Source organism: Macaca nemestrina, chromosome 1 (genome assembly GCF_043159975.1).
Source record: "Macaca nemestrina isolate mMacNem1 chromosome 1, mMacNem.hap1, whole genome shotgun sequence".
NCBI lineage: Eukaryota > Metazoa > Chordata > Mammalia > Primates > Cercopithecidae > Macaca > Macaca nemestrina.
The window spans coordinates 213905680-213926829 of record NC_092125.1 but is presented as its reverse complement, the minus strand read 5'-3'; the positions used below and the strand labels follow the sequence as shown (position 1 = coordinate 213926829).

Sequence of the window (21150 nt, the reverse complement as noted above, 5' to 3'; positions counted from 1 at the left end):
GTCGTCCCTGTCACTTTTTCCTGCGCTGGGCCCCCTGGAGGTGGAACCCTGCATCCCAGGTGGCCTGAGGCTTGTACCCACCAATGGGTAGGTTTCTGCCTTTGACACACATCACCCCCACCTGGTAGTCCCTGGGTGTGGCTAGGAGGTAGAGTGGGACATGGCCCTGGAGCCAGAGATACCTGGGTTCGAATCCCAACCCTGCCACTTATCAGCCAGTGACTCACCCTTGGAGTTTCAGTTTCTACAGCTGTCAAATGCAGTAACAGTACCAGCGCCTCAAGGTAGGTACGAGGAGGGGTGAATGGGCACCACAGGTGTTCAGTGTCCACTCCACCTCCCACACTGGGCAGAGTCTAACCTCAGAGGGAACGGGAAGCACAGTAGCTGCCTCTGCCATCCAGGAGCACTGAGAGGGGTGGGTGGAGAACTGAGGCTCCCCTGGGAATTGCTTCTTCCTTGCTGCCTGTCATCCAGTTTCAATCATTGAACGCTGGTCCAGGACAAGAACTTGCAGCGTGGGATGTTCCAAGTCCTGCTGCCTGAGGTCCCACCTGTGCATCTAGCCTCCTAATCTAAATAAATCCCATGTCTTTACCAGTCTGAGGTTCATTCATTCATTCATTCATTCATTCTTTCTTTCTTTCATAATTCATTTATTTGTTCCACAAATCCGTATTGATCACCTACTACATATCAAGCCTGCCCTGGTGATAAGGTGGTCAGAAATGGGAGCACCCCAGGCACAGCTCAGCTCCTGGCCAAAGTGAGAGCGGGTTGCAGTCCCTGGCTCCAGGCTTGCTCACCCAACACAAATTTCATCAGCTACCCAACCCCTCAGGGACACTGATCCTGTTCCCTCTTGGGGGTAAATAAATCCTAAGGAATCTAAACCAAGCAGTCTCATCCCACTGTCTTGGGTAACCTCTGGGTTAGGGGAGCCTGTCCTGCAGGGAAGTCTGCTGGGTGGTGCTGGGGGACTTATTAAAAGGACACAGGGAGCTGGGTGCAGTGGCTCACATCTGTAATCCCAGCACTTTGGGAGGCCGAGGCAGGCAGATCATGAGGTCAGGAGATTGAGATCATCCTGGCTAACACGGTGAAACCCCATCTCCACTAAAAATACAAAAAAAATTAGCCGGGCGTGGTGGTGGGTGCCTGTAGTCCCAGCTACTCGGGAAGCTGAGGCAGGAGAATGGCGTGAACCCAGGAGGCGGAGCTTGCAGTGAGCCGAGACTGCGCCACTGCACTCCAGCCTGGGCGACAGAGCGAGACTCCGTCTCAAAAAAAAAAAAAAAAAAGAAAAAAGAAAAAGAAGACACAGGAAGAGAGGAAGACACAGCGTCTCCTTGGCTGGATGCTGTCACATCCCGCCCTGCAGGCTGGCATCATGGTTGCCAGCTTGGAGCTGTGAGGGGAGTCACCCAGAGGGCAAAGCCAACACACAAAGGGTGGCTTGCCAGGAGCAGGAAGGAAATCAGGCCCTGATGATATCAAGCGCTGAAGAGCCAGACTTGGAACCACCTCCTCTCTGATCGTCTCATCATGTGAGATCATAAATGCCCGCATTGTTTCAGCCCACTGAGTCACAGTTTTTAGCTGGAAGCTTCTTAACCAATACAAACGTGATGTGGCGAGGGAGTGGAGCCAGAAGAGGCTGGGGCGAAGCTGTGGCTCTGTCTTTCTCGGGTTGTGTGATCTCAGGAGGACCCTTAATTATGAAACGGGGATCATAATGGCTAAGTCGGCCCACATTAATATTAAGAGAGATGTTACTGCAAAGCCATAGAGAGCTATTGGGCCAAATTTGGTAAACAAATAAGAGTTGTCAGCTCCCAATGGAGTCTCTTGAATAAATGGACATTATGCATCCAATGTCCCTGGGAGAAGACTTGGTGGGGAAGGAGGAGGACACTTTCTCCTCCTGATTTCTCTTGGGGGTGACTTTAGATCTGGTCACTACGAAATAACAACAGTAACCATGCCGTTAACATTTAAAGTTAACACCCTGTGCCAGGTGCCTGCTGTGCTAAGAATTTAATCTACACTAATCTTATTTAATTCAAACACAAATACCTTCTTATTTTCTTCTTTTTAAAAGATTTTCAGTCGAGTGCAGTGGCTCAAGACTGTAATGCCAACACGTTGGGAGGCCAAGGCAGGAGGATCACTTGAGCCCAGGAATTTGAGGCCAGCCTAGACAACATAGTGAGGCTCCATCTCTACAAAAAATACACAAATTACCCAGGCGTTCAGGTGCCTGGCTACTCAGGAGGCTGGGGCAGGAGGATCACTGGAGCCATGGAGGTCGAGGCTGCCATGAGCCACGATTGTGCTGCTGCATTCCAGCCTGGGCAACAGAGCAAGACCCTGTCTCAACAACAACAACAACAACAACAACAACAAATTCATATTTTTTGTAGAGATGAGGTCTGTGTTGCCCAGGTTGGTCTCTTCTTATTTTCATTTATACTTTACAAGTAGAGAATGTTTACTCCTGTAAGGTACATGGTTAGTCACTGATGTAAGTGGAATTTTTTTTTTTTAAACCTAGACTTTATTTTATTTTATTTTATTTTATTTTTTGAGACACAGTGTCACTCTGTTGCCCAGGCTGGAGTGCAGTGTTGCGACCTTGGCTCACTGCAACCTCTGCCTCCCGGGTTCAAGTGATTTTCCTGCCTCAGTCTCCCGAGTAGCTGGGATTACAGGCGCCCGCCACGAAGGCTGGCTAATTTTTGTATTTTTAGTAAAGACGAGGTTTTGCCATGTTGGGCAGGCTGGTCTTGAACTCTTGACCTCAGGTGATCCGCCTGCCTCAGCCTCCCTAAGTGCTGGGATTATAGGTATGAGCCATCACGCCCGGCCTAGACTTTATACGGCAGTTTTAGGTTCACAGCAAAATTGAGAAGGTACGGAGATTTCCCTACCCCGTTCCCCCACACAGGCACAGCTGCCCCCACGGGTATCCCCACACAGAGTGGTGCATGGAACTGGAATTTGAACCCGGTGCCCACAGTCCTTCATTCCTATGACACCACCTCACATGAGTCACCACATCTCGGAACTGCTCAGTCAGCTGAGGCACAGGTAGTGCCACCGGCCCAGAGTGTGGGTGAAGGCAGGTGCCTCAGCCCCCTGGCTGGAAACAGCTAACCACACACAAATGGCAGATTGGGAGTCCTCACAGGAAAAAGTTGTCCCTCTGCAGTCTCTTTCTTTAGAAGCAGAGCCGTAGACAAGGATTCTTGTGCAAACGCTTTACTGAGGGAGTACTTTCTGGAGAAACCTGTGAGGGAACCAGGAAAACTGAATAGGCCATGGGGTCCGACCAAGCAGAGAGGTGGTTCCAGGAGAGGCCTGGCCTCAGCCCGATCCCAGGAGGAATTCAAGAGTGTCGTTCCGCCCAGACAATCCTGCACAGAGGCAGGAGAGCTGGCAGTTGTACCCTCCATAGTGTCAGACTCTCCTGGCCATGAGTGACAGGTGGCCTCTTGGTGGGAGAGGTGGGGCGAGGGGCAGGCAGCTCCCTGTATACCAGGGCAACATTTAAGAGAAGGAGGCAGATTGGAGCAGTTGGCTGCCAACACCTGGCCTCACTCAGGGAGAGGGGCCTTGGGCCTGGAGGGGATCTGGGTGGGGTACCCACACCATCTGCTACAACTTCTGTGTATCCATTATGGGCTTGCTCCATTCACAGGCATGAATTGAGCACCCAGTATGTGGGGAAACAGGGGAAACAGAGATGGTACAGACATGGCCTCCATCCTTCAGGGCTCCAGTTTCGTTGGGGGAGATCAGAGAAGTTCCATTTGCCACTGTAGGACAAGCTTGGTAAGTGGCAGAGCCGTGAAGCATTGTGGGAGCTTGGAGGAGAGAGCGAGCCTTTGCAGTCAGGGAGGAGGAGTCAGCCCGGGGAGACTTCCAGAAAGTAGCCCTTTGACCCCGAGGAGGTGGGGATCAGTCGTGATGAAAGTAATAGCCATTCAGTAGCCCCTTGTAATTCACCCTGAGCCGATGCCTGGAGTCAGGAGAAAGTACTCAAGGCTCTGGTGCCCGGAGCCATACGAGCTGGCGGCTTTGTTTAGCGCTTCACCCAAGAGGGATTTACGGAGCTCCTTGGTTCTGAGTGCTGCTTTGGGCACCAGTGATGCAACTGAGTTTAAGACAGGCATGGCCTCCACCTGCAGGGACTTCAGAGCTTGCTTGGGGAGAGGGTCACACGGCCGGATGGTGCGGGGTCCCCAACGCCTATGAGAGGCTTTATCTTAGGACAGTGGAGGGCCTTGAGATTTTAAGAGAGAGAGTCACATGGACAGAAAAATCAATATTGCCCTTTAAAGTGGCTGCTCCGGTTGTAGCTCCGAGACTATATTGGAGGGGGTGAGAAAGGATCGGGGAGACAGCAGGTGGGGGACAGCGGCAGACCTCTCCCCCCACCCCGATGCTTTGGTCCAAACACCATCTCTGAGGGCTCCCTTGCTTGGGCTTCTCCCAAGATTCCCATCCACCCCAGAGGACACAGCTGCTGCCTCAACTGGGAGGATTCGGAAAGCTTCAGAAGGTTAGAAGGCACTGGTAGGGGGTTCCGGGGGAGGCTGGGACTACCTCCCCACGGAGTGTTTGAAAAGCCAGGCTGGTTCAGGTTAGATACTGATGCGGGGATGCCGGAGCTCCATGCTGAGGAACAGGGTAGAGGGTATGGGCTTTAGCACCCAGGGGTCTGCCCCTGGCAGTGGGGCCGCCAGTAGAAACGCAGTCGCTTCTTGTAGGTGTCCAGGTTACGCTTCAGGCAGAAGGCCACCTCCTTGTCACAGGCACACAGCTGCTGCTCACACCAGCTTCCCTTGTCAGCTGTGGGTGGAGGAGTGGGAGCTCTGTGTCTGTCCTTTCCCAAGACAGAGCCAGGTATGGGTCTAGCAGCCTCTGAAGGCAGTGCAGTTCCTACTCAGTTGTGGAGGTACCAGTGCCAGCAGCCTCGATTCTAGCTGCATGACCTTGGCCACGTACCATGACCGCCCTGTGTGCCATTGCACCTTCAGTTATTTATCCACCCATTCATTAAATAATTATTGAGCACCTACCGTGTCTTGGCAGGAGAGGACTTAATGATAGGGACATGGGAGGGGGCAGGTATTAGAGCATCACAGGGAGGAATAAACAACTATGCAAAGTGAAAGTGAGGAACCACGCAGGGCTAGGAGATCAGAAAACAGGGTGGAAGAGCCTTTTGAGCTGAGATCAGAAGGGTCTGCTCTTCCTGGAGGAAGCTGCGGTTGGGGAGTGGGGGTGGTAACAGTCTATGCAAAGACTCCATGCAGGAGGGATCACAGTTTCATTATCTGTGCAGTGGGGATAATAGTAAGAGCTGCCTAGGGGGCTGCTATGAGAGTTAAAGTAAGAAGACAAGGCACTTAGCCTATAGTAAGTGCTCAATAAATGTTGGATATTATTGTTACTATTATTATGAATTCAGCCCTCAATGAACAGCGGCTGCTGTGATGAAACCTTTCGATTCCCAGCCCTGAGGACCTGCTACATTTCTATGCTTGTGATGCTGGAAAGGATGCAGGGGCCAGGTGCCCTGGGTTCCAGCCCAGGCTCTGTCAATTGGAGGCAGACACTTCCCCACTGTAGTTTTGGTTTCCTGGCCTGTACAATGGAGATAATCAGGGTTTTGCTGATCTTCGACAGGCTGCCCGAGTGACTCCATGTGGTGATGAAGAAAGGAATAGCCAATCGGTAGCCCTGTGTAATTTATTGTGGCAAGCATCCTGTGAGGCCCATTCTGTCTGTCTCATTTTAGTTCTTTTTTTTTTTTTTTTTTTTTTTGAGACGGAGTCTCGCTCTGTCACCCAGGCTGGAGTGCAGTGGCCGGACCTCAGCTCACTGCAAGCTCCGCCTCCCAGGTTTACGCCATTCTCCTGCCTCAGCCTCCCAAGTAGCTGGGAGTACAAGCGCCCGCCACCTCGCCCGGCTAGTTTTTTTTTTTTTTTGTATTTTTTAGTAGAGACGGGGTTTCACGGTGTTCGCCAGGATGGTCTCGATCTCCTGACCTCGTGATCCGCCCGTCTCGGCCTCCCAAAGTGCTGGGATTACAGGCTTGAGCCACCGTGCCTGGCATCATTTTAGTTCTTGCGATAACTTAATGGGGGTAGATTACAGATGATGATACTGAGGTTCAGGGAGGTTAAGCAATGTGGTCACCAAGCTGGTTGGTAGTGGGCCTGAATTCCAGGTGCTAAAGTGGTCAAACCTCCCATAGGCCCTCTCCATACCACCATACCCATTCTTGCCTCTTCACAGCCCAACTGCAGCCAGTGGGCGCACGTAAAAAAACAGAGAGGTCAAGTAGCTGTACTGTGAAGGCAGTGGGGGCCAGAACTCGCTTCCTGGGGTCTCCAGCTCCAGCCCTGAGGTCTGGGTACTCACAGCAGTGGATGTCCCCGTGGGAAAAGCTGTATCTGTAATGGTCCGTGTGGATGCAGCATCCGTGGGTCTTCAGGTGGTCGTAGCAGCAGTCATGGGTCTGGCAGCACCTGCAGCAGATGGGGTACACAGCTGCATGGGTCCCCAGCCTACTGGGGTCTCTGGCTGCTCCCCCACCGGAGAAGAACCCGTGTCCCCACCTGGGAAGAGTCAAGGCCTGCAGGGCTGCAGTCTTCCTTAAGATCATGATGGCTAACATTTTTTGAGCGATTCCTACGTGCCAGACACTTGCTTTATCTATGCATTCTCTCTTAATCCTTAAAACCACCATGGGATGGAGGTACTCATACTACCCCCTCTTCAGAGATGAAGAAACTGAGACTCAGGGAGGTCGAGACACTTGCCCAAGGTCACACAGCCTGTAAGTGGCAGATCGGGGCAGTGTCCCCAGGCCTGGCTGGCTCTCACCGCTCCTCTAGCTGACTCCCAGGGTGGTTATGAAGATCAAATGAGATAACGGCAAAAAAGGCGGTTGGTGGCTGGGCTTTAAAACCATTGTCCATTGCAGTGGGGAGTGAACGTGGGCATTGCCACTAGAGTAGGGGATGGGAGTGCAAGGGGGTGTCTGGCCTTCAGGGACCCTGGGGAACCTTCCGGAAGGCAAGCTGCAGGAGGGCTTGGACCATATTGGCACTCAGCAGTTTCTAGCACATAGTAGATGCTCAACAAAATGGATTCAACTTAGCTAAATGAATAGGTGGGTGGAGAGAAGAGCAGAGTCCTGGAGTCGGGGGCAGGATAGGATTGCCATCCCTGGGAAAGGCGTTACCAGTCCGTGGCATCTTTGGGCTGGCCTCTGCCACCTGGTCCGCAGTAACAGCCGTAGGGCCAGTAGAAGAAAAGGGGCATTTTCCCAGTCACTTGCTTGACCATCTTGTTCAGGTTCAAGATCCCGCCCTGGATTGGAATCACACCTGCCAAGCAGCCCAGCAACCAAGAGAGGAGAGATGAATTTCAGGGCCACGCCAGTGGGCACAGGACAGCACTCTGCTCTGCCCAGACCAAATGAGTGACCTCAAATAATAATGATAATAAAATGACATCTGATACCGCTATTAAAAATACAGTGACAGGCCAGGCACAGTGGCTCACACCTGTAATCCCAGCACTTTGGGAGACAAAGTCTCGCTCTGTTGCCCAGGCTGGAATGCAGTGGCACGATCTCGGCTTTGAGAGGCCAAGGTGGGCAGATTGCTTGAACCCAGGAGTTTGAGACTAGCTTGGGAAACATGGTGACACCCTGTCTCTACAAAAAATACAAAAATTAACTGGGGGTGGTGGTGGACACCTGTCGTCTCAGCTACATGGGAGGCTGAGGTGGGAGGGTCACCTTAGCTCAGGGAGGTGGAGGCTGCAGTGAGCCGAGACTGTACCACTGCACTCCAGCCTGGGCAACAGAGTGAGACTTTGTCTCAAGGGAAAAAAATGACAATTACTGAGTGCTTACTATAGGTCTTCTTGTGTACTGATTTCTCGACTCCATCTGGCTAGATAATTACTGTTAAATAAATATACTTTTTATTTTGGAATAATTCTAGATGTACAGAAAAGTTGCAAAGATAGAAAGTTCCTGTATACCCCTCAGTCAATTTCCTCAAACGTTATCATCTTACTTGTGATTCACTTGTTAAAACCAACATTGGTACAATGAATATTATTTTTAATCCCCATTTTACAGATGAGCGGATTGAGGCTCAGTAACTTGCTCAAAGTCTTAGCGGCTGGTAAGTGGAGCCAGAATTCATCACTTAAAACAGTCTGGTTTCATTCTCTGTCTCTGGGCGTTGATTTCCCACTCCACAACAGGAAGAATAATCCCAACTCACCCTTCTTACCTCCAGTCCCTACAAAAATCTGAGTCTGTAATAAAGAGAGTGTGTGGGTCTCCTGGGAGGCAGCATGATTTAGAAATCAATACTTTTCATGGATAATTTTATTTCACTCTAATAAATGCTGGTTAGAATTGATAGTCAGGGTAATTTATTTTACTGGAAGAGAGGAATGCATTATGCTGAGTTAGGAGAAATAAAATATATTAAGTCCATGAATTCAAGTGGGAAGTTGGGAGAAACAGATGACAGAAAGGAAGGGAACTGTGCCCGTGCAACTCCAAGAGATGATTCGAGAATGCAGGCAGCACACGTCCAGACGGAGCCCAGAGTCTCAGGGAGACTGGGCTGCGCAGCCAATCTTCGAGTGAGCCTAGTTATGGAACCTGCACCCAACCTCAGGCAAATGAAGTCAACAGTACACTGTGGGTGAGCCCCACATTGGGGGCCGCTGGGGTGGGAAGGGTGGTTGGGAGGGACTCATGCAGTGGACAAAGAGTGAGACTACACGCGGTGGCCTTGGGCTGCAACTGAAAGTGACTGGGCCATTGTGTCCCCAGTGTGTCCCCTTGATGTGTGGGAGTCCATGTTGCCATGCCTGTTTGACATGGTGGCTCTAGCCGTTAAGACATGTACAAGAGAAGCTTCGCTAAGCTTTGGCTGCACTGGTGAAGGATCCCGGGCCCTCTGGAATGGTACACAATCCATCAGAGATTCCTGGATTCCATGATAAGGAACCCAACTGTAAACAGAGAGTCCACCTTGCAGATCAACCAAAGCCCCGCGTTCAGAATCTTGCCTTTTTTAGGGTATCTCCGTCCTCTTTTTTTTTCTCCCCCTAAATCTAGCCCTTTCCATCTGGGCTCAGAAATACATGAACTGAACTCACGCCTGAATGATGCAGCTCTTTCTTGCCATGTGAGAAATACATTCAGCTTTGAAATACATTCAGAATGCTTTCGGGTGGTCTTACTTGTCATAATTTTAAGGTGAGGAGGACCCAGCCCGAGAAGCAGGGCTGGAGCTGTGGCTGGGGAGGTGTTGGTGAACTGGCTTCGCTTGTCAGCAGTTCTTGCCCGGGTAGCTTTTCTCACCCTTGGCTGCCACTGACGGGGATGAAGCTCCTTCTCCCAAGGGATGGGCACAGTGGGCAGGAGGAGGTACCACTGCCATCTTTCATGCATGGGCCATGTGTGAAGCTATTATTTACGCTTACTCAACACTTAGTATCTGTTTTCTCATTAGAGTCCTTCTAACAGTCCCACCAAGCAGGTTATGCCCATTTTACAGATGAGGATATTGAAAGGTGGGGCGATTTGGCTAGTCACACTGCCAAGAGATGGCCGGGCCAGCATTTGACTGCAGATTCATCTGTATATTTGATCTCTACAGTGTCTTCCCTCTTTACATGTTAGAGATGAATTTTTGCAGCTCGATTGCGAATTTCCTAATGGTTTTTGCTGTAATCCTGGAGACATGTTCCTCTAGAGAATTTTGGAGTCCCAAGATAATATAAAACTATATTTTGAAATGCAAGTCCTTTCCAAAATCACAATTTTGAGTTGGATTAAGGACAAAAAAGGCCAATTTGCTAGCAACTGCGTTTTATATTTGGTCTGCTTGAGATCAAATGGATTGGCCGAGCGCGGTGGCTCAAGCCTGTAATCCCAGTACTTTGGGAGGCCGAGGCGGGCGGATCACAAGGTCAGGAGATGGAGACTATCCTGGCTAACACCGTGAAACCCCGTCTCTACTAAAACAAATACAAAAAACTAGCCGGGCGTGGTGGCGGGCGCCTGCAGTCCCAGCTACTCAGGAGGCTGAGGCAGGAGAATGGCGTGAACCCGGGGGGCGGAGCTTGCAGTGAGCCGAGATCGCGCCACTGCACTCCAGCCTGGGGCACAGAGCAAGACTCCATCTCAAAAAAAAAATGGAAACTGCCCCACCCTTCACCGAAGGTCCAGGGAACCCTCTTCCCAGGTTCAAGGAAGAGCATGAACATGAAACGGCTCTAAAAACATGGAGTGCTATGCATTTGCACAGGTTGTTCTTATTCAGTGGGAGAGGCAGGGGTGAAGTGACCCGTGTCCAAAGCGTCATCATCATGGGCCCAGCAGACCCCAGTTCTGGATTTCCAGTTTGAACCTTCACAGCAGTCCAGAGACGTGCAGTGCAGCTTGGCCACCCAGAGCTCTCTGGCTGAAGCTACCATGCTAGGAGACTGGCGGCCACTGAAGGCTCTTTGCAGAGAGGCAGAAGGATTGGGGAGTGGGGTCCAGGGTCCTGGGGATCAGAGCAGCAGCCCCCCAATCTAGGAAAGAGAGCACAGGGGTGCACTGTCCTCCCTCCTTCCCTTCCCAGCCTGAGTCCCATCCGCAACTCACCAGCCATCACCACCAGCCCACACAGCAGGGCAAGTTCCATGATCCCAGCACAGAGCAGTGGAGGCAGCTGCTGGAAGTCTCTTGCCATGCGGGCTGCCCCCTTATATCAGATGCACCCCACCCAGGCTTCCCCAGCCCTCCCTCCCAACCCTCCCTCCCAGCCCTCACTCTCATGGAGGAAACATATGCTTCTTTCACTTCCACTTTTCTGGCACTGGGGAGTTTTTGTGTAACATATTTTTTTCCCTATTTTATTTATTTATTTATTTATATTCATATATATGTATATTTTGAGATAGGGTCTCACTCTGTCACTCAGGCTGGAGTGCAGTAGAATGATCATAGCTCACTGTAGCCTTGAGCTCCCGGGCTCAGGCAATCCTCCTGCCTCAGCTTTCCAAGTAGCTGAGACCACAGGTGTGTGCCAATACTCCTGGCAATTTTTTTCTTTTTCTTTTCTTTTTTGTTTTTTTTAGACAATACTATGTTGCCCAGGCTGCTCTCGAATTCCTGGCCTCAAGCAATCATCAACCTCCCAAAGTGCTGGGATTACAGGTGTGAGCACCATGCCTTGGCTTCCCTTCCACGCCCTTTTTGATAAAAGAAACATACACTCAGTGTAGAAGATTTGGAAAACCTAAATAATAAACTTAAAATCACCTGTTAACCTATTAAGCACCATTGACACTTTGGTGTACGTCCTTCTGTGGTCCCGTTGCTACCTGTCTCTCTCTCTCTCTCTCTCTCTCTCTCTCTCTCTCTCTTCATACTTTTCCCTAACCAAATTAGGAAAATGTTATACATGCAGTGCTTCATAGCCTATTTTTTTCATTTGCTGATATAACTTGCACATATTTCTATGTTATTAAATATTCCTCTCTAGTAACATTGTGAAAGGCAGGTTCCTGGCCAGGCACGGTGGCTCATGCCTGTAATCCTAGCACTTTGGGAGCCCGATGCAGGTGGATCACAAGGTCAGGAGTTCAAGACCAGCCTGGCCAAGATGGTGAAACCCCATCTCTACTAAAAAATACAAAAATTAGCCGGGCGTGGTGGCAGGTGCCTGTAATCCCAGCTACTCGGGAGGCTGAGGCAAAAACTTACTTGAACTCAGGAGGCAGAAGTTGCAGTGAGCCAAGATTGTGCTACTGCACTCCAGCCTGGACGACAGAGCAAGACTCCGTCTCAAAAAAAAAAAAAAAAAAAAAGGCAGGTTCCTATTTCATTATACTGTTATATATATTATTATACTGCTATACCATTTATCTAATGAAGCTCCAATGATGGATATATGGTGGCTTCTGATTTTTTTTAATAATCTATACTGTACAGTGAAAGAAGGCCAAATTTCAGTCAGTTCATGTCCAGAATTGCTTCCACAGGATCTACTCCTAATGTGGACTCACTGAGTCAAAGCACACACACAATTTGAAGGCAGGCAATTGATGTGTGTTGACAACTGACCCTGCAGAAGGTCTGCCCCAGTTTACACGTGAGAATCTTAATGAGGCAAACGGGATGGAGCCAGCCCAAACTGGGTGGAGGAGCTGGTGGGAGGACATGCCCGGCCATGGCACAGAGATGGTCAACCACCAGGGTTCCACTGAGAATCTTGTTCCCACACAGCAGAAACTGTTTTGCTCTGATGCCTGTTAGATGGCTGTCTAAGGACAGAATGCCCAGGCTGACCTCTGCTGCCAGCATAAAAGCTCATCCGAAAGAATATACTAGCAACAGCCACTGCTAGGAGCTTCCTTCTCTCTCTCTTCTCTCTTCTCTTCCCTCCCTTTTAAATCTGATTATTGCCTTTGTTCCTTGATTCAGTCAACCAGCTGACCAGCTCATATGTGTATCAACACTCTACATGCAAAATAATTCAACAGCAAGCAACGTAGATGTCTCTGGCACATTTTTTGATGCACCCCCTCCCACGTAGGCTCAATAGTCCTTCCCTTGTGCACTTACCAGTGTGGTACCTTACGCTATAGACAATCCTCTAGACAGGGACTCTTGGTGGGCCACGTGGCTACCTGTCAGAACCCATGCCACCCTCCATCTGGTATGGACGGATGAGAGCAAAAGCAGCCACAAGCCCTTTGTTGATTCCAGAAGGCTTTTCCCTAAAGGGAGAGAAGGCACGACATTGATGCTACAAAGCATCCTCAAAAACCCCATCTTCAGAGTTGTCCCGGACACCTCCAGAAGCCCCGGGGCACATCCAACCTCTGATCCCAAGGTTTAGGATCAGACAGATCTGGTTCAAATCCTGGCCCCTTCTCCTACCAACTGTGGGACCGAGGGCAAATTACTTCACCTCCAGGAGCCTTGGTTTCTTCATCTGAAAAATGGGGTCAGCATCTCCCTTCCCTGATGGCTGTGAGATTTAGAGATAACGTCCATAAAGCACACAGCACCAAGTCTCACCGATCCAGGGAATGCCGTTACAGTAACCACAACACGCCTGGAGGTTAAGAGGACTGGGGACCTGGGATTCAAACCCAGACTGCCTAGGTTAACAGCCTGGCCTCCCTGACATCTGGCTGCTTAACTTGGAGCAAGCTGATGATTAGCTCCGTGTCTTCCTCTTGCTCCTGTATAAGACAGGGCTGATGACAGTACCTACTTCACAGGGTTACTGTGAGGATGAAAAGATGAACAGGGTTTGGTCCACAGCTAGAGACCAATAAATGTCAGTTGCAGTCACCCCCATCATTCTCCTCCTCCTCCTCGTGATCATCCTCATCATCACTGCTTAAAATAAGTGGAGTAACTAACCTTTTCTTCTGTATTCTCTGATCTGCCGTTCATCCTATCCATTGTTTTTTTCCCATCTCAGTGCATTTGGTCCCTCTATACATTTGATCTGGGTCTTTTAAGTATTTTCCGTGCTTCTACTTAACATGCCTAATCTTTCTTTCTTTTTTTAAAATTTTTAAATTTTTTTTTGAGATGGAGTCTTGCTCTGTCACCCAGGCTGGAGTGCAGTGGTGCGATCTCGGCTCGCTGCAACCTCCACCTCCCAGGTTCAAGCAATCCTCCTGCCTCAGCCTCCTGAGTAGCTGGGACTATAGGCATGCACCACTATGCCTGGCTAATTTTTGTATTTTTAGTAGAGACGGGGGTTTTATTATGTTGGCCAGGCTGATCTTGAACTCCTGACCTCAGGTATTAACCTATCTTGGCCTCCCAAAGTGTTGGGATTACAGGCGTGAGCCACTGTCCCTGGCTTCTTTTATATCCTTAAACATAGAGAATCTACAGTAGTTCCCCCTTATCAGTTTCCTGGCAGTTTCTCTTTCCATGGTTTCAGTGACCTATGGTATACAGGTCACTGAGGTTTTTGTGTGTGTGTGTGTGTGTGTGTGTGTGTTTGTTTGAGACAGAGTCTCTCTCTGTCACCAGGCTGGAGTGCAGTGGTGCAGTCTTGGCTCACTGCAACCTCCGCCTCCCAGGTTCAAGTGATCCTTCTGCCTCAGTCCCCTGAGTAGCTGGGACTACAGGCATGCGCCACCACTCCCAGCTAATTTTTGTATTTTTAGTAGAAACAGGGTCTCACTATGTTGGTCAGGATGGTCTCGAACTCCTGACCTCATGATCTGCCCACCTTGATCTCCCAAAGTGCTGGGATTACAGGCGTGAGCCACCACACCCAGCCATGACACTGAGATATTTTGAGAGAGAGAAAGAGAGACCACATTCACTTAACTTTTATTATAGCATATTGTCATAATTGTTCTATTTTATCATTAGTCGTTGTTATTAATCTCTTACCATGCCTAATTTATAAATTAAACTTTACCATAGATTCGTATGGCTCATATGTGAAAAAACATAGTCTATATAGGGTTGGGTCCTATCCATTCTTTCAGACAGCCGCTGGGGGTCTTGGAATGTATCCCCCGAAGATAAAGGAGAACAACTGTAGTTATAACTTTCAATGTCCTCCATCTACTAATTCCATCGTTTGTGTCATTACTGGGCATTTTTCTATTGTTTGATGGTTTCTTTAGTATAGATTTCCAGAAGTGAAATTTCTAGGTGAGAAGACATAAAGATTTTTGGAGGCTGGGTGTGGTGGCTCACACCTGTAATCCCAGCACTTTAGGAGGCTGAGATGGGTGGATCTTGAGCCCAGGAGTTCAAGACCAGCCTGGGCAACATGGTGAAACCCCATCTCCACTAAAAATTTAAAAGTTAGCTGGGAGGTCGGACGTGGTGGCTCATGCCTGTATTCCCAGAACTTTGGGAGACCGAGGTGGTCAGATTGTTTGAGACCACGAATTCGAGACCAGCCTGGCCAATATGGTGAAAGCTGTTTCTACAAAAGTACAAAAATTAGCCAGGCATGGTCTTGAGTGCTTGTAATCCCAGCTACTTGAGAGGCTGAGGTGGGTGGATCACTTGAGCCCAGGAGGTCAAGGCTTTAGTGAGCCGAGATTGAATCATTGCACTCCAGCCTAGGTGACAGAGTGAGACCCTATCTCTTAAAAAAAAAAAAAAAAGAAGAAGAAGAAGAATGGTGATGTGGGCTTGTAGTCTCAGCTACTCAGGAGGCTAAGGCAGAAGGATTGCTTGATCCCAGGAGTTTGAGGCTGTAGTAAGCCACGATCATGCCACTGCACTTCGTTCAGCCTAGGTGACAGAGCGATACCCTGTCTCAAGAAAAAAAGGCATTATATAATTTGCATTTGAATAATTAACAATGAGGATGAATATATAAAGGTTTTCATGCCTTTTTCTTTCTCTGAAAATCTATGTGAATTTGAAACCCCCTTACTTCTGCCCATCAGCAGGTCTTAGTATCTATTGGGCCTGGTTGTTTCTTGGGACATCAGCAAGTCTGTGTGTTTTTACTTCCCTGGCAACAGTCAGAAAAACACTGATGATACTGTTAGGCCACAACCTGGCAAGCTCTCAAGGTGGAGGGTGGAAGGGAGCAGGAAGCTATCAGATGCCGGGAGGGGAAACTCTGTTAAAAATAGCTACTGCCGACTGAGTTTCTACTGTGTGTCAGGCCCTGAGTTCTTAGCTCATTTCATTTTCACAGCCACGAAGAAGACACTGCTATTCCCATATTACAGGTGAGGAAGCTGGAGCTCAGAGAGGTTAGCAGGGTCACACAGCAGGTACACGGCAGAGTTTGGGTTAGACCACAGCTCTGCTGGAGCCCGCCTTACTGTATTGGGGGTACTGCCCTAAGAACTCCACATATAATAAATCTAAGTAGGTACTGTCATAATCTCCATTCCACAGATGAGTCACTGTATCTTGGAGCTCTGCCATACGAATTCTCTTACCCGCCCAGCATAGACAGTCGTGGAAGCCAGAAGAGCTGGCAGAGTCTAGAAATTGGCTGCCCCCACTCTCACCACATACCTGAAGAAAGTGGACCCTCTTTCTCACTTCCTAAGAATACCCCCGCGAGGTGACAGCATATCCTCTCAGCCCATGGCAGGAGACCTCCCCTACAAAGCCCTATTGACCAGAAGAGTCCCATTGCGTGGATTCCATCCACCATGAAAGCCTGCCAGAGCGTATCTGAAATGAAGCTCCAAACTCCCAAAGGTTTGCAGGATCGGAGGTAAGCAAAGGAGAAGCGCTTCCCCAGGGCGGGGAAGAGGGAGGAGGGAGAGATTAGCTTTTGTGGGAGAGTGACCCACTTTTCTTCATCTGAACCAAAGGAAGTGGGTTAAACAACTGAAATCCCCCCAAACAGCTGTCAACAGCAGAATGGAGAGACCCGTGGTGGTAGAGTCATGTCAACAAACCACAGTGACACACGAGGACATGGATGAATCCCACAAGCATAGAATGAAAAATAAAGCCAGACACAAAAGAGCACAGCGTGTGAGAGAGACTGCATTGCCACGACGTTCCACAACAGTCAAACTCATGTGTGATTTCACAAGTCAGGGCAGCAGTTCCCCACAGCTGTACATGCTGATTAGAGGGGGTTACTAGAGGTCTTCCTTCAGGGGGTGCTGCTGATATTATCTGTTTGGTGTTGGTTACATGGGTGTGTTCACATTGCAATAATTCATCCCGCTGTTCACTAAGGTTTGTGCATTTTCTTGGATATATGTTACATTTCCATGCATTCGAATGATAATAATGAGGATGATGATGATGGTTTAATTTCTTCTTGTAGTGCCTGTAATCCTAGCACTTTGGGAGGCTGAGGCAGGAGGATCACTTGAGGCCAGGAGTTTGAGACCACCCTGGGCAACATAGCCAGACCTTATCTCTATAAAAAGTAAAAATTAGCCAGGCAGGGTGGCTTGCACCTGCAGTCCCAGCTACTCAGGAGGCTGAAGCAGGAGGATCCCTGGAGCCCAGGAGTTCGAGGCTGTAGTGAGCTGTGATTGCACCACAGCACCCCAGCCTGGGTGACAGCTGAGACCCTGTCTCTTAAAAAATTAGGTTCAAACTTCAGCAGGAAGTCCTTTGGACACCCTTCCGGATTATCAGATACCCTTCCAGATTATGAACAACCAAGGTCATGTAGTAGAAAGAAAGCCCCAGCTTTGATATCAGAAAGCTCTGTCTTTGGCTTCTAGTTTAATAACTGTATTACTTTGATCCGAGTGCTTCATCTCTCTGAGCGTCAGTTTCCCATCTGGAAAATGGCACCAGTGATGCATCTCTTTTAGGCTTCTTGTCATGATTACAGGTAGCATGATTGTCACATGGTAAGTGGCCAATAATAGGAGGAAAAAGTCTAGGGTTCAAACTCAGGCAAGGGGCAGGGCAAACTGCCCTCTTTCTGCACGTCAAGCCCAGAGAGTCTTGTCTGAGAATAACACAAAGCTGGTCACATGCAATGGGGGGATTCCCAGGCCAGTGGTCACGAGAAGGCACTTTCAAAATCATTTGAAATCCCCATGCCCAGCAGCTTCCAGACGGTCATTGCTGGAAGGTTCTTTCCTGTGTTTAGATCCAGCCCAGCCCCCTGCTGCTTCATAAAGGCCACATCTGGTGGGAGGCCACAGAGTCTGGGCATCCAGAAGGAGGCCTGGGGGTCAGACCTGACATGGATCCTGACTCCCGCTCTGTTTTGTCATCTGTTACACGGGGCAGGGAAAACTGATAATATCCAGCTAGTTGGATTGTTATGAGGATTCCTAGACGTAGGGCATGCACGGCACTTGGCAATGTGCTTCGTGCCGAAGAAACACTCAATAATGGTGGTGGGTGGTGGTGTTATTAGTATTAGCTCATGGGAGGCAAACAGCACACTTCCAGGAAGCCCCACAGGAGCCCAGCACATGATTCCATTCTACGGACATTCCTGAGCACCTACTGTGTGCCAGCCCTAGCCAGACTCAGCACACTGTGCAGGGAGCAGAGACGAAGGAGCAAGACAAGGCCCTGCCCACCAGGAACTTACAGTGTCCTCAGAGTGACCAGACACCTTTCCAGCTGGTTGGGACCTGGGCAGTGCAGACAGTCTGTGGCCTGTCCGGTGGGTGCAGGTGAGGGGCTCACACTGATTTGCGTGGAAGTGGGTTGCCCTGCCTGAGGAGTTGGAATGGAGGGCTGACTGTGGACAGCAAGATAATTGTCTGGTGGGTTTGGCCTGAGTCCTGCAGCAAGAAGCCTGTAGAACCTCCTGGCACCCCTCTGGCCACCAAGAGGGGCTATGCAAGGCACAGGTGATAGAGTGTTACTGTGGCGTGGGATGGGACTGGGGGCACGCACCTTTTCCGTGCAGAGCGTGGTATGGCTCTGACGCTGGAAGGCAAGGTAACTTTCCTGGCACCTCAAGAGTCTCCAGCTTTGAGGGAATCTAAGGTCAGCACCCTGGGGTAGGCCCAATCTCTGTGGGTGCCAAGGCTTCCATTAGTAGCTGTGAGTGGATGTCAACACTGGGATCAGGGGAGCAGAGCAGAGGGATACGAGCAGCTGGGGCTCCCGAGACGCTTCTGGAGATGCTCAGCTGCCATGGCAAGGCATTATTTTGGGAGGGCCGGCGGGCTGACTTACGTGGGTGGGACAGAGCCATTTCTCCCTGTTAATATGATCCCACAGGGGCTCACAGCCTCATGAGATCTGGCACAAGGGTTAGCCTGGAAGGGTCCACCATCCGCTCCACAGGAAATAATAGCACTTGGGCACACACAGAACCTTCTATCTTTCTCGCTCCTTGAAGCACATTTTATATTTTGGTCACTATTTTTTCCAAGTGCAGATGAGGTTGGTGGGGCTCTGCAGGGTCTACTTCCTGTCTCTATGAATATGACTAAGTACCTCACATAAGTGAAATCATACAGCATTTCTCCTTTTCTACTTGGCTTCTTTCATTTAGCACAATGTTCGCAAAGTTCATCTGTGTTGTAGCATACGTCAGAATTTCCTTCATTTTTCAGGCTGAGTCATATCATCTGTTTTTAAAAACAGCTGTGTCAGCCAGGCGTGGTGGCTTACGCCTGTAATCCCAGCACTTTGGGAGGCTGAGGCAGGTGGATCACAAGGTCAAGAGATCGAGACCATCCTGGCCAACTTGGTGAAACCCCATCTCTACTAAAAATACAAAAATTAACTGGGTGTGATGGTGCACACCTGTAGTCCCAGCTACTCGGGAGGCTGAGGCAGGTCAATCTCTCGAGCCTGGGAGGCCAAGGTTGCAGTGAGTTGAGATTGTGCCACTGCACTCCAGCCTGGGCAACGAGAGCGAAACTCTGTCTCAAAAAAACCCCAAACAAACAAACAAACAAACAAAAAAACAGCTTTATTGAGATATTCACTCAAGTGTATAATTCAATGTTGTTGGGTTTTTTTTTGTTTGTTTTTTGGTTTTTGGTTTTTGGATTTTTTTTTTTTTTTTTTTTTTTTTGCAGATTCACAGTTTCACAACCATCACCACAATCTAATTTTAGAATTTTTTTCTTTTTCTTTTTTTTGAGACAGGATCTCACTCTGTCACCCAGGCTGCAGTACAGTGGTGCAATCTCGGGTCACTGCAGCCTCAACCTCCGGGGCTCAAGCAATCCTCCCATCTCAGCCTCCCAAGTAGCTGGTACTACAGGCATGCACCACCACACCCAGCTAATTTTTGTATTTTTTGTAGAGATGAGGTTTTGCCATGTTGCCCAGGCCGGTCTTGAACTCCTGGGCTCAGGCAATTCATCTGCCTCAACTTCCCAAAGTGCTGGGATTACAGGTGTGAGCCAACACACCAGGCCTAGAACATTTTTGATATCCCAAAAAGAAGGGTCTCCAACCAAGGACTGACCAGAACCCGTTCTTCTCACCTTAAGTCTAATTTTTCCCCCCAAGAGGCCCACAGTCAGGAGCCATATGGTATTGTCATGGGCAGCACCACAGTCCATGTGTCCCCCACTCCAAATCGATGTGTTCAAGTCCTAACCGCCAGTACTTCAGAATGTGACTGTATTTGGAGATAGGGCCTTTGAAGAGGTGATTAAGTTAAAATGAAGTTACTAGCATGGGCCTTAATCCAATATAACTGGTGTCCTTATGAGAAGAAGAGATCAGGACATAGACAGGCACACAGAAAAGATCATGTGAAGACACAGGGAAAAAGTGGCCACCAACAAGCTTGGAGAGAAGCCTCAGAAGGAACCAGCCCCACTGACACCTTCCTCTCAGACATCCGGCCTCCAGAACTGTGAGAAAATAAATTTCTATTGTGTAAGCCACCCAGTTTGTGGGACTTTGTTATGGCGGTGCTGGAAAACTAATACAGGTGTTAAGAGAGGCCAGAGAAAATAATGAATACACGGTAGACTTCCTGGAGGAGGTGAGCAGCCGGTAGGTCATTGCTCTCTTTCTTCTATCTGCTCCCCTCTGGTTGGACCCCAGGTATGCACACACGATCCCTGCAGGACAGAGACCTGCTCGGAGGGACTGGCCTGGTCCTCAGGGAGCCGCCTATAGTCGGGTCTTCCCTGGTTCATGGGGCTGAGACACATGGCTTCCCAGCTTGCTGCCTCAGTTTCCACCTCCACAAAACAACTCCATAACACATAAAATGACATTTGATGCGTCCCTCTCCAGAGTTAACAGCTTAATGATTAGGAAATATTTGGTGAAATGGTCACTATCTAAATATTTTTGTTATAAATGTAGAAATTGTTTCTTATAAAAAAATTTTTTTTGTAGACTCACAGTTTTGCAACCATCACCACAATCTAATTTTAGAACTTTTTTTCTTTTTTTTTTTTTTGAGACAAGATCTATTGAGGTACAATTTATATAAAATAAGATACATCCATTTGAAGTTTCATGGATTTTTACAAATATATGACATTTGTCAAGCATTTGCATGATAGTGACAGAAACAGACCAGTGACAACTACTGGTCCACTTTAGTCACTGTAGGTGAGTTTTGCCCTCTCCAGAATCTTAAATAGATGGAATCACACAATTTGTAGGATTTTGTATCTGGCTTCTTTTATTTAGCCTAATGCTTTTGAGGTTCATTCGTG

The 21150-nt window shown here is 49.0% G+C and overlaps 2 protein-coding genes across 5 annotated transcripts in view; one reads left to right on the top strand and one right to left on the bottom strand.

Moving 5' to 3' along the window:
• The window catches only part of LOC105483096 (phospholipase A2 group IIF), a 53472-nt gene that overhangs the window by 11677 nt on the left and 20645 nt on the right, over positions 1–21150 (top strand). For 2 of the 4 annotated variants that reach the window (XM_071099280.1, XM_071099291.1), the window contains one exon: positions 15956–16283. The gene's annotated coding sequence lies outside the window, so the exon portion shown is untranslated. Of the gene's footprint in view, positions 1–15679; positions 15784–15955; positions 16284–19777; positions 20463–21150 lie in introns of those variants that run through there. The other 2 variants (XM_071099299.1, XM_071099300.1) reach the window with 2 other exon arrangements.
• Positions 3246–10808, bottom strand: LOC105483097 (phospholipase A2 group IID). The gene is made up of 4 exons (XM_011743735.2): positions 10703–10808; positions 7259–7403; positions 6433–6539; positions 3246–4854 (listed from the first exon to the last, which is right to left on the bottom strand). The coding sequence occupies exons 1-4, from the start codon at positions 10788–10790 to the stop codon at positions 4709–4711; spliced, it is 486 nt and encodes a 161-aa protein (XP_011742037.2). The 5' UTR covers positions 10791–10808; the 3' UTR covers positions 3246–4708.

Bases quoted from the DNA above. Each gene is read 5' to 3' on its own strand.
- LOC105483097 (XM_011743735.2), bottom strand. From the start codon at position 10,790: ATGGCAAGAGACTTCCAGCAGCTGCCTCCACTGCTCTGTGCTGGGATC. The intron at 7,404-10,702 runs GTGAGTTGCGGA...GCTGCTTGGCAG, and splicing joins TGGGCTGGTGGTGATGGCTG to GTGTGATTCCAATCCAGGGC. The intron at 4,855-6,432 runs GTGAGTACCCAG...CTCCACCCACAG, and splicing joins CCACGGGGACATCCACTGCT to CTGACAAGGGAAGCTGGTGT.